The 11,139-nt window shown below is 32.1% G+C and overlaps 1 protein-coding gene across 1 annotated transcript; it reads right to left on the bottom strand.

Annotated features, from left to right (window-relative positions):
• Nucleotides 1-556: 556 nt before the first annotated feature.
• Nucleotides 557-10,119, bottom strand: LOC125059300 (delta(24)-sterol reductase-like). Its single transcript, XM_047663671.1, has 10 exons — nucleotides 9,986-10,119; nucleotides 9,469-9,664; nucleotides 8,361-8,516; nucleotides 7,124-7,348; nucleotides 6,249-6,343; nucleotides 5,502-5,676; nucleotides 4,701-4,859; nucleotides 4,063-4,260; nucleotides 2,131-2,262; nucleotides 557-870 (listed from the first exon to the last, which is right to left on the bottom strand). Exons 2-10 carry the CDS (start codon nucleotides 9,658-9,660, stop codon nucleotides 667-669), a joined length of 1,536 nt encoding a protein of 511 aa, XP_047519627.1. The 5' UTR covers nucleotides 9,661-9,664; nucleotides 9,986-10,119; the 3' UTR covers nucleotides 557-666.
• Nucleotides 10,120-11,139: the final 1,020 nt, after the last annotated feature.

The raw sequence follows: 11,139 nt of genomic DNA on the forward strand, positions 1-11,139 counted from the left end.
TATGCTTTCCCAGAAACAGTTCGGTTTTTCGGAATGAAATTTTTTTAAGGTTATCAGTGAATTTTTCTCTATATAAACCTCACAGTTCAAGTCAATACTTTTACTAGGTATACAAATCAAAATAGGGGCTGATCGTAGGGAGGTGAAAATTAAGAGTTGTATGTATTTTTGTATGCTGTATCATAAAAAAATAAAAACAAACAATTTTGTATAAAAAGTAAAAAAAATTTTTTTGGAGTGGACACCCCTTATCACTTAGGGGTTTGAAAGATAGATAGTAGAGATAGATAGATAGATATAAGAATCGGTCAAGCCGTTTCGGAGGAGTATGGGAACGAACATTGTGACACGAGAATTTTAAATATTATATATTAAGTTGGTTCTAGGGGGAAAATTCTGTCGCAGTTTGCATCACTGTTTTCCTCCACCGTATGAGCACGTGTTAAACAAGACAAAAAGTCTATTGGTGCACGCTCAAGCCTAGTCCGGCACTGCTCTTGCCTCATTTGTCTTTTTTGAAGCGAAAATAAATAAGTACTAGTTAATTAAACACATTGTTAGTTATTCAACTTTTTTATAACGTCATAAACTTTAACACATAACTAGTTTTTTAGCTCCTAAATCAAATTATTGCACATGTCATATCATGAAAGGCGATGAAAGAATTCACTTTCTGACATTCCTATTTACTTTTCCGTATACATCAGGGAATGCTTCCTTGCAGTAGGGAAGGGAACTCCTCATCTTGTCATACAGGGTGTGGTCAAACATATTTCGGAATTCCTCTTCAGTTGTAAATGTATCGGCGTATAGCATTTGGAAGCCACGATGGTGGGTCACAAAGCTTTCAATACGACGTGTTGAAGACACCTGAAAGGATGTAGAAAAAGGACTCAACAAATTACGATTAATATTGTTATTAATTTGTATGTATTTATTGGACAATATGCTACATAATAATATGAAAAATAATAGTTTATTGAGAGTTATTTTTATGAAAGATGTCCTTTGTCGTTATGAAGTAAAATAACTTGGAAAGAGTTATCAAAAAATAAATTAATGATTTGTATACGTCACGTGACACAAAGCTGTCACAGATTAGCCGAATCGACGATGGTATAGTATTCCAGTAAATAATTTGGTTTCGCCTATCTAATCCTAGCATATTACAACATAATATATGTATTTGTGTAGTTAAGCATGACAAGTAACACGTAAAAAACTTGAGACTTTTTAAGTGAAGATGGTAGATCATTGGGACTGGTGCCCCATCTTGCGAAGCGTTTTGGCAAGATTTTGAAAATATGAATGTTTAATTTGAATTTTTATATATTTTTTTAATAAGTATTTTGTAGCTTCTAGAGTCACTAAGAAATAATAAGAAATTGTTTTTAAAATTTTATCAAATAGCCCATTATGCCAATACCAATCAAATATTTGCTTTGATTAGGTTATTTCAATTATGTGTATTAAAACTAGCCGACACTATTAAGACAGGTTTGAGTGTTTTTTGTCTGACATAATAATAAAGAATTGTCTGTTATTTTGTAATAATTAATTGTAATACGCCATTCACTTTTCGTTGTATTTTTCTGGCTTGTTTTTTAATATATCTAACTATAAATAGTTAGTGCGAATAAAAATATGATTACAGAAATGGCCCTGTTTTGCAAAAAACAATAACATGACAATGTTGTGATGAAGATTATTCAAAATTTTGTGTCGAAGAAATAAAAAATACGGCATTTCAAATAGCTGTCATGTTCATGTGAACATGACAGCTATTTGTTATTATATTATAATTATTATGTAATAATATTGATGATAATATTAAGGATAGTTTTAAGGTTATATAATCTTTATTACAACAATTTGCTACAATTTTTAAATTTTTTTTGCTACAATTTAAAAATCATTTATTGCGAATAAATAACTAACTAACTAACTAACTATTTACAGTTAGATATATAAAAAACAAGACAATAGAATATATATAAATAACAGTAAACGGCGTAAAATAATTAATTATTACGAAATTCTATAATATTATAGTCTTCATCAAGCAAAATACATAATATTGTATCTTATTTGAAACTTTGAGTCCTGTTATCAAATTAAAAAAAAACTTACAGTTTCATATCCTTCCGCTTTAGGTACTCCATACACCCCAATATCAACGAACATCTGCCAGTCACTAGAATTAACTTTGAGCTGGCCAGGGTTATTGAATAGCTTGAAAGGACACAGCCATATGGGGTAAACCTGGAAATTATTATGAAATGTATCATCTAGAATTTTCAAAATACCTTATAACAGTTCATACTTCAAACAACACTTTTGTTGAATAATTTAATTAATACGAGAGCATCTATCATTCTATAAAAAATAATCTATCTTCATCATAAAGTCAGTCTTCATCATTAAGCCAGTCTTCATCATTAATACAATTCCACCATTATTAAGTCTATATTTATCATTATTTCAGTCTTCATCATAAAGTCAGTCTTCATCATTAATTCAGTCTTCATCATTAAATCAGTCTTTATCATTTCTTCCTGTCCGGGAGAAGGCCTCCTCCAACTTTTTCCATGCGATTTTATCTGATCTTGAAGTATTATAGTTTTTTGATTTGTTAGTTATAGCCATGCTTGGAGTTTACATTTCGTTTGGTTATTAAAAAATAAATACAATTCTTGTTTAAAGTACCCCTAATATATCTTGATTCCTCCTAAATTTGGCATTACTTGGTTGAGATGGAAACGGAAAGAAATCATACTATGTACTTTAAATACGTAAAAGTTTGTGCAATTTGTTTGTGAATATTGGGTCCACACAAACGATGGCTGTGACACGCAAACTGAAGGGCGATTTCCTCCAAGTTCCAAGTTAAAGGGAGGACCTTGACCAGTCTTACCACTGACTGGCTCGCGAACACCAGTGGCTAAGGCCGAGAAGTTGTTTGTATGTATACATGCTTAGTTGGATATACTTCATAAGCGCTATTTAGGGTTAGACCTCATAGCATTGATTTTAGGAATATACATAATTTTAGAATCATATCAAAAAATATATCCTTAGAACACTATCAGTCACTGAATCAACACACCCACACCCTACACGCATTCTCTTTGTATATTTTATTTAGTCTTTAAACTTTTAAATTAGCGTCTGGATTTAAAAAAATATTTTGTAGTATGTTTACAATTACAATGTATATCTATAAAACTATATTCATCATTTATGTTTTATACAATATTTCTTCAATTATTTACTAGATGATCCCCCCTACAGATGATCTTCATAATCCTTGATAACTATGGAATATTATCGAAACCGTTTAAACCAAAACTATTTGACTTTTAATAGAACAATGTTTCTTGCAATATCCTAATTTACAAATTTTTTTCGTTGTCTAACAATTGTTATACAATCGAACAAAGTTTGCTTTTACTATGTTATTTTAATTTGTATGCTACATTACTAAAAATAAGAAGTGCCCAATTCACAAAACATATAAAAATATTGCCTGTTTAATTAAGATACATAGTTGAATTTGAAAAATTTAAACGTTATATTTTTTATAAGAAAATCGTATTGAAAATAATTTAGAATCGTAATTCTCAGCTGGTCTCTCTTGTCTATTATTATTAGGTCCGCGACTAAATCTAGAGATTAGGGGCCTCATAGCCTAGCGGTCTCATTAAGTGGCAGCTAGGTGAGGGGTACCGGGTTCGATTCCCGGTTCGAGGGCAAGTTTTAATTTAATTTAAATTTGTTGTCAGCCTTTGGGAGGGTTGTGCGGTACCGGGCGAGTGCCTAAACCGTACATGGAGGACATGGTCGAATTTCGAACAACAAGCACGAATTATATAAAAAAATCCTATACTTGACGCTGGCTAATGCAGAAATCGTCCCAGAGCCATTAAAAAAAAAACTCTAGAGATCTAATTAAACGTCACCTAATCTTACCCATATTAAATAAAATACGCTTGCATGTAATAAAAAAATTATTGTCACACTAATATTATTTTTAAACATGTCAGTAATAAATCGTATAAATACCTCAAATTCCTTATCAAACAGTTGTATTGCTTCCTCCATGACATCTACGGGAACCAACATATCCTGGATCACGTGAGCTTTGTTGTACAGCTTTGTAACTGCTTCCGGCTGAGTGAGCTTTAGCAGGGAGACTTCTGGGGGCATCATCCATCCGAATAACATACGAAATACCGGATTATTGCCGAAAGGAATTATATCCTGAAAAACATTGTCCTTTGTAACAACTGAAGCCTTCACAAATGTTTAATTGAGTCTATTACGTATAACTGTTATTGATCTAAATCTCAGTGACTCATTAGAGTATGAAATTTGGTGTCCTGTATGTTTGCGCATGAATTACACATGGAGAGATCGACTGGGATCATCCTCACTGGTCACTTAGAAATAAGGACATCATCCTTATGATTCTGGTAGGAGGTAGATAGACTGCTTCACAAATGTCTTAAAATATCTTTACTTTTTGTAGCAACTGTTTCTGCAGAGACATTTTTAATCCGTAGTACTTCGTCGGCTTTACTTTTGCTCTGAATATAAATTTATTTTTGCCGTCCAAATCTAGATTTCTACCGAAATTTCGTATTTTTTAAGAATAAATACAATTATAACCTGATAATAAAATAAACTAAAGAAATCCTTACTTGTAGTTCCCAAAATAAGCTTCTAGTGTGTCTATGGTAGTAGTCCCGTAACGGAATATATTCAACAACACACGTCTTCTGGCCTAGCTTATAATTATCTAAGTGGTTCTCGACTTGAGTGAAGAACCAGGGAGAGTACCATCGTCCGATTGGATTGAACTGAAAAAGTAATATTACTAAAAGTTAATGATTCGACAATATATTTGACTAAGAGCACTTGGATCTTTGGTTATCTAATACCACATTTGTACTCAGCCTTTGTACTGGTTTTGCCGCTGGAAATATTTCCCTAAATAATTCTTAGTGTTATATACGCCAGTGTAGCTTACTAGGTTGGAACTAACCTTACTCTTTTACCAAATTACTCTCAACAATGGCATTAGCAGTAGCATCGCGAGTGACCATTTTAAATGTGACATTAACAGGCCTAAGGTGCGAAAAAAGCGAAATCAAAAAATATTGAGGGTATTTGGTTATTTTATGAGATATTCTGATGTGATTGGTTGTTATCGTTTTTTGGGATAAAATGTTTGTAACCCTAACCTAATCAAATATTAAAATTCGCACTACTACACTTTTTAATTATTGTTTTCTTTTATTGGGTTGCTTGGAAGAGATCGCTTACGATAAGACCATTCGTTTCGCTAAGTATTTTTGTTCGTAAATTATACTGTAAATTTTATATTTACCTACATAGTAATAATAATAAAAATGAATATAATACAATTGTTTTGTGTCTGTATTAAAGTATAAGCCTTAACAACTAAAAGTAGTTACGTAAGTTCGTTACATGTTTCTTACCATTCCATCGTCTCCAATTTCATCCACCATATCACCGGTCATGACAACGCCACTGTTTTTATCAAAGAGGAGTGCCTCAAGGTACCGATGTGGGTCCTGCTTTAATGCTTCTTCTTTAAATTTTAAAGACAGGTCTAGCATATTTGTGTAAGGCTGGTATTCAAGCCGAATGTATCTGAATAAAAACAGAGTAATATTTACTCAAAAAAGAATACATTTAACTAGAATAAAACGCATTTATCACGTAGATTATTTGCAGAAGTAATTGTGGGTTTATTTTCATCTCGTAATTTGGCAAAAGTTAGGGTAAATCAGTGTGGGAAGCGCTAAGTATAAGACTCATCTGTCAAAACGTTTTAAATGTGACATAAAGGAGTATATCTAATCCTTTTAGATGCGCAGCACTCTCTTTCTATCAAGCGTGCATGCCTTATACCACGTCAAAGTCTTGCAAAGTTAATGCCAATATCTCAAAATTGAAATCTAAGTAATATAAAATAATACTAATTGCCTCAATCATAAGAAGTGTATGTGTTAAATAAAACTATTAAAAATGTCAAACTCACGCAGGCTTACCCTGTAATTTCAATTTCCGTACCACGTTATTCGAAGTTCAGCGATATTAAGAGAACTACATCAAAACTCGATTTTATCTTTAAAACTTCGTAATTTTGCAATCGTATTAAGCTAATTGAAAACGGGTATTTCATTTACAGGGTAACCCTACTTATCTAGTCTAAGACCTACTTTTTCGCAGGAACGACTTTAATAGTAACAGAAGTCAGAAATCCTAAAGTGCCATAGGACCACGGAACTGCATAAAACAAGTCGGCGTTGTTGTCCTAAAAAATATTTACTTTTTTATTCTATATGATTTAAAATAATTGCAGTGTGCTTAAAGAAACATAATCAGAATCAGGTATTAAAAAAGATTAACTGAAGTGTGTCTGAACCAAATCTTAGAAGGCCAGCAACGCACTCGTGAGCTCTCAGCATGGAGACTGAAGTGTCCATGGACGGAAAACCATCTAAAGTATAGATAAATTGTTAATGAAAACTCAAAACAGAACCAACTATATCCGAGCAGCTAAAATAGAGATTTTTGTTCCAACTTTATTAATAATAATTTGGTATATATTCTAAATTATTTTTTTTAAAGAGGCCCATTATTGAATTATACACAAGTGTCTTATGAATTAACAATTACAATTCATATAGTTGATAATTAATTTCATTGAAACATACTTTTTATTTTTCCCTGTGTATTTTTGCTTGCTAAAAATAAAGTATATATAGTATAGTATAATATACCTTATAGTTGGGTCTGCTCTAATCTGTGTGTAAAATTTGTGACGTCATATTTTCTTGTATTTTTTAAGCTAAGTTAAGTTTTAAAAAAAAGTTAAAAACTTATAAATAAATAATAATCCTATCTCTTCTGTTGTTTTATGCGAGTAGAATTTAAGTGAAAGTATTTGTTACAAATATTTTGTCACATCTGTATATACCTACCGATTTCTAATATTGAAGTGGTGAAATCTATTGTTGATGGGGTCATTTCTATGTTGAAGTGGGATTTTAGTTGATTTATAAAACATAACACTCATAAAACCGTACATTACCTTACTACATGTGACAACCGATCCATCAGCCAACACTAGTTCATACTCCAGGCAGATGTGCTGGAAGAGTCCGTGAATATGTGAAGAGGATTCCACTCCTGTACCCATAACCAGCCCACCCACTGTCAGCTGGTCCAATTCGGGTACAACAGGCAAGGATAAATCTAGTGGTTCCAGGGTTTTGGATAACAGGCCCATTGTTACTAAGGGCTCGCAACGTACCGTCTGCAATAAAAAAACTAAGTCTTGACCCCAGATTTATGTGTGTGCTCAATTTATATTTGCTTACTAGGCTAAAATTACTTTAGAAGCTATTTTAATTGTGCATATACGTATACAAAGAAGCACAGCCGCGATTCGAACGCACAGCTTTAGGATTAAGAGATACTCGCCGCTTCTTCTCTTATCCAATATATCAGCCAAAAACAAAACCACTAAGTGACAACTAAAGGTAGCTTTAAATACAGCGCCGCTCAGCTAGTCCATTGAAATGTTACATTTGCTGAACATTTGTTTGAGGACGCAATTTTATTTATGGAACATGTAGGTAGGGGGGGGGGGGGGGCAACACAAGCCTAAACCCAAGTTTGTGGGGTGGGCGCCCTTGTCCCCCTGCCGCCATCTTGGAAAAAGGGGTGAAAACACGTTTTTCACAAAAAAAACATTTTTTTTTTAAATAAACGAGAAATCATAAAAGTAAAGTAAAAATTTTGTATTGACCGGCTTGTCATGAGCATTGACGAACCCGGTCAACTTTGGAGCTTAAGCTTAAGCTTTTATTGACCCCCCTACCATACATAAAATTGCGTCCTCTAACAAATGTTCAGATTGGCCCTCAAATTGTAACATTTCAATGGACTAAGCACCCGCCACCAGTTTGAAACATCAACTACCCATTTCAAAATAAATACAGAAAATTATTGCCGAAATTTGTCATTAGACTTAGTTGCATAAAAATTGCAATAAAAATCGGCGCTCAATTGGGTGCATCAAATGTCCGTCCTTAGCTCTAATTAAAGGTCGATAAAAATATAATAATCTTATAAATAATCTTGTTACATATATATTGATATCATATTGTATATATAACTTTGTATAGCGAAATATTTAATTCATATTATGATATCGTTTTGTTCTTTTTAATTTAGTCGTGTGATAATAACAAAACTTAATTTACGCATTTTTTTCTTGTTAATTTTTATCAACTATACTGTCTGTATAATAGGGAAGTACATACCATATTCTTCGTGTCTACCTCCAGAATGTCCACCATATCTATGTGAATATTCGTGAAGGTTTTTTTATAGAGACCCTGTCTAAATGACATCGTCTGCCACGTGGGTCGAGCAGTACATAATCTGGTATTCCGGTCTCCGGCTAACCAGGATTTGATCTTGAAATAATAATTTAAAAGAACTTTATTTCTCATAACAAAAAATGTATTTTTATTTACATGAGAAACTTAATATATACGAACGAGATACACGTCGCCATCAGCCGTCCTATATTTAGTCTACTAGGCTCATTCTGATATATCTTGATTGCCCTTTTGAATTGGTTAAACCCGCTAATATTACGAAAAAAATTGATTAAATAATTGCACACCCTCATACTTAATAGACTTCTTCAAATAATTTGTACGCGGCTTCGGCGAGATAAGTAAACTCGCTCGACGAGTATTGCGTGTAGTGGTGTGTTTAATTTTTGTAAATGATATATGGCTAGAGTTATTTTTTTTTTTAAAATTATGATACAGGTGTTATAAACATATAGTTGTTTGATCGTCAAAGTTTTGGTTTCTTGGTAAATTTTATTAGTCTGTGTTAACAAATTGTATATAAATAGTGCTATTATTAATTTATTTTGTAGTCTTGTATGTTAGAATAAAAAGCTAACTGAGCTAGACAAAGGATAGAATTATATTACGGTATATACAATAAACAAGGACAAATCAATCTAGTCTTCCCAGTCGTATCGTAATAATACATAGCGCCGCGTGATTATTATAGTAAATACATATATATTTTGTACATAATATGTGTTTAATGAAACCCATTCAAAGGACAACACATTCAAATAAAAATCGATAACTGTAACCTGCTTATTTATGTACACAAAAGTATTTAATATATAAAAGTTATTTTGTTGAGTATTGGTCCATAGATATTGATACAATATTTTGATGAAAGAAATGACAGATTTGACTTAAAAGCACCTGAAGTCCGAACGCATAAAAGGCTAGACAAATTTTAATTTTTATTATTTCATTTAGTATTTACAACTTATTTCTAGGAACACACAAAAATGACAGTGTGCCTTAAATTAAAATCATTAATCAAACTCACTTGTTTTTGTACTTCTTTCACTTTCTTCTCATGATTTCCTGGTGCTGTGTTGAGTTTAAATACCACATAGTTCCTTGCCATCGACCAGATCTTCCATAGGAAGGAGAGGGGCATGAGAATCGTGATAGCAATCAGCCATCGGTACTCCACTATCAGGTACTCGATCAGAGAATCTGGTTGGGTCGAAATCATCTTTCTGTAAATTATATATACGTTACCAGTAATATCCAACGTTTTTCTTATCTACTATATTATATCTAAAGAGTGCAAAAAGGACAGGTAGATTTCAGTTCGATGCAGTTCTGATGTATTTTGAAAATGGTAAGTAGAATTGAACGCATCTTATATTAAAAAAATCTATTCTATTAGGCTAACGCACCACCTTGAGGTACCTATACTTGACTTATAAATATAATTCACAAAAATTTACTTTACTGTATTTCAGTCAATAATTAAATAGAATTAACTTTAATATTATGAATAAAATTATTAAAAAAAAAATCGCGTAAATGCTTACACTAAATCCGTCTTCCCAAAGACAACGCCGGCCGAGATATGAATTCAACTCTAGGTCAATTTGTTTAACAACAATGCAACATGAGTATGCCATTATCACCTTTATACCCGACCACTAACGGTCAAATTCTTATCATGTACGATAACGCTAATCGAATGTTATAAAGACAAGTTATTTTATAATATCCGTTATCTAGACACGGCAGATTGTAATGCCAAAACCTGCAAAGATACATAATTACACTTTTATAAATAGAGCCGCCTTCAACTTGATAACTAAGAAACTAATTAAATGTATTTTAGTTGATTAACTTTAACCCTGCTGGAAATTTAATAATAAATTGCGACCTTACATTGAAATAACGAAGGTCAAAACAGTCAATGCAACGTCACATAGACTATAACAAAAACAAAATGTTTACTTTCGCGCCAAAAATTTATCGACAATACTGACAAGAGAAATGTGTTTTTTTTATTAATTTGCTTTTCATACAGTGTAAGTAAAATTGGTGTAATAAAATTAACAATTTAAAAATGTCAGAATTCGAAACTAAATTGGACGTTTTATTTAAGTTTTTTCCGGAATTGTAAAGGTTTAAAATAATTCGCAGTGTTTAAATTACACCGGAATTAAAATGCATAAAACAGATTACATGTCGATGGGCTATTAAGAAAACCAGCATTTTAACACTACCAGAATGTCGTGTTGCACCTACATAACAGGTGACTGCTAATTATTTTTATTTAATTTTATTTTTCGACACACGCGAGAGGAAACCACAGATTAAAATGACAATGTAAGTCACTGACCTTTATGGGGTTGTCTATTTGACATATTCTGTGCCACAATAATTTGAATTTCGAATCCAATGCCCGCCAATTTGAATATCGTAATTATTTTAATTCAATAGAATTTGAATATAATATATCTCATTAAAAAGTCGGACTAGGATTTATAGTGTGTTAAAAATGAGTTTTAATTGATACTTTTATCATAGGCATAGAATGAGTCCTTTTTTTATTTTCTGTGGTTTTTAAGCTCGGGTTACGTTTCTTATTATAAATAGAAATACGAGATGACGAAATCATAACGTAACTATGAAAATAAATTAGTTCTTTTAGATAAGACAATATACAAATAGTATGTTTCGTTGT

This window comes from Pieris napi, chromosome 19 (genome assembly GCF_905475465.1).
Source record: "Pieris napi chromosome 19, ilPieNapi1.2, whole genome shotgun sequence".
In the NCBI taxonomy this organism is placed as follows: Eukaryota; Metazoa; Arthropoda; class Insecta; order Lepidoptera; family Pieridae; genus Pieris; species Pieris napi.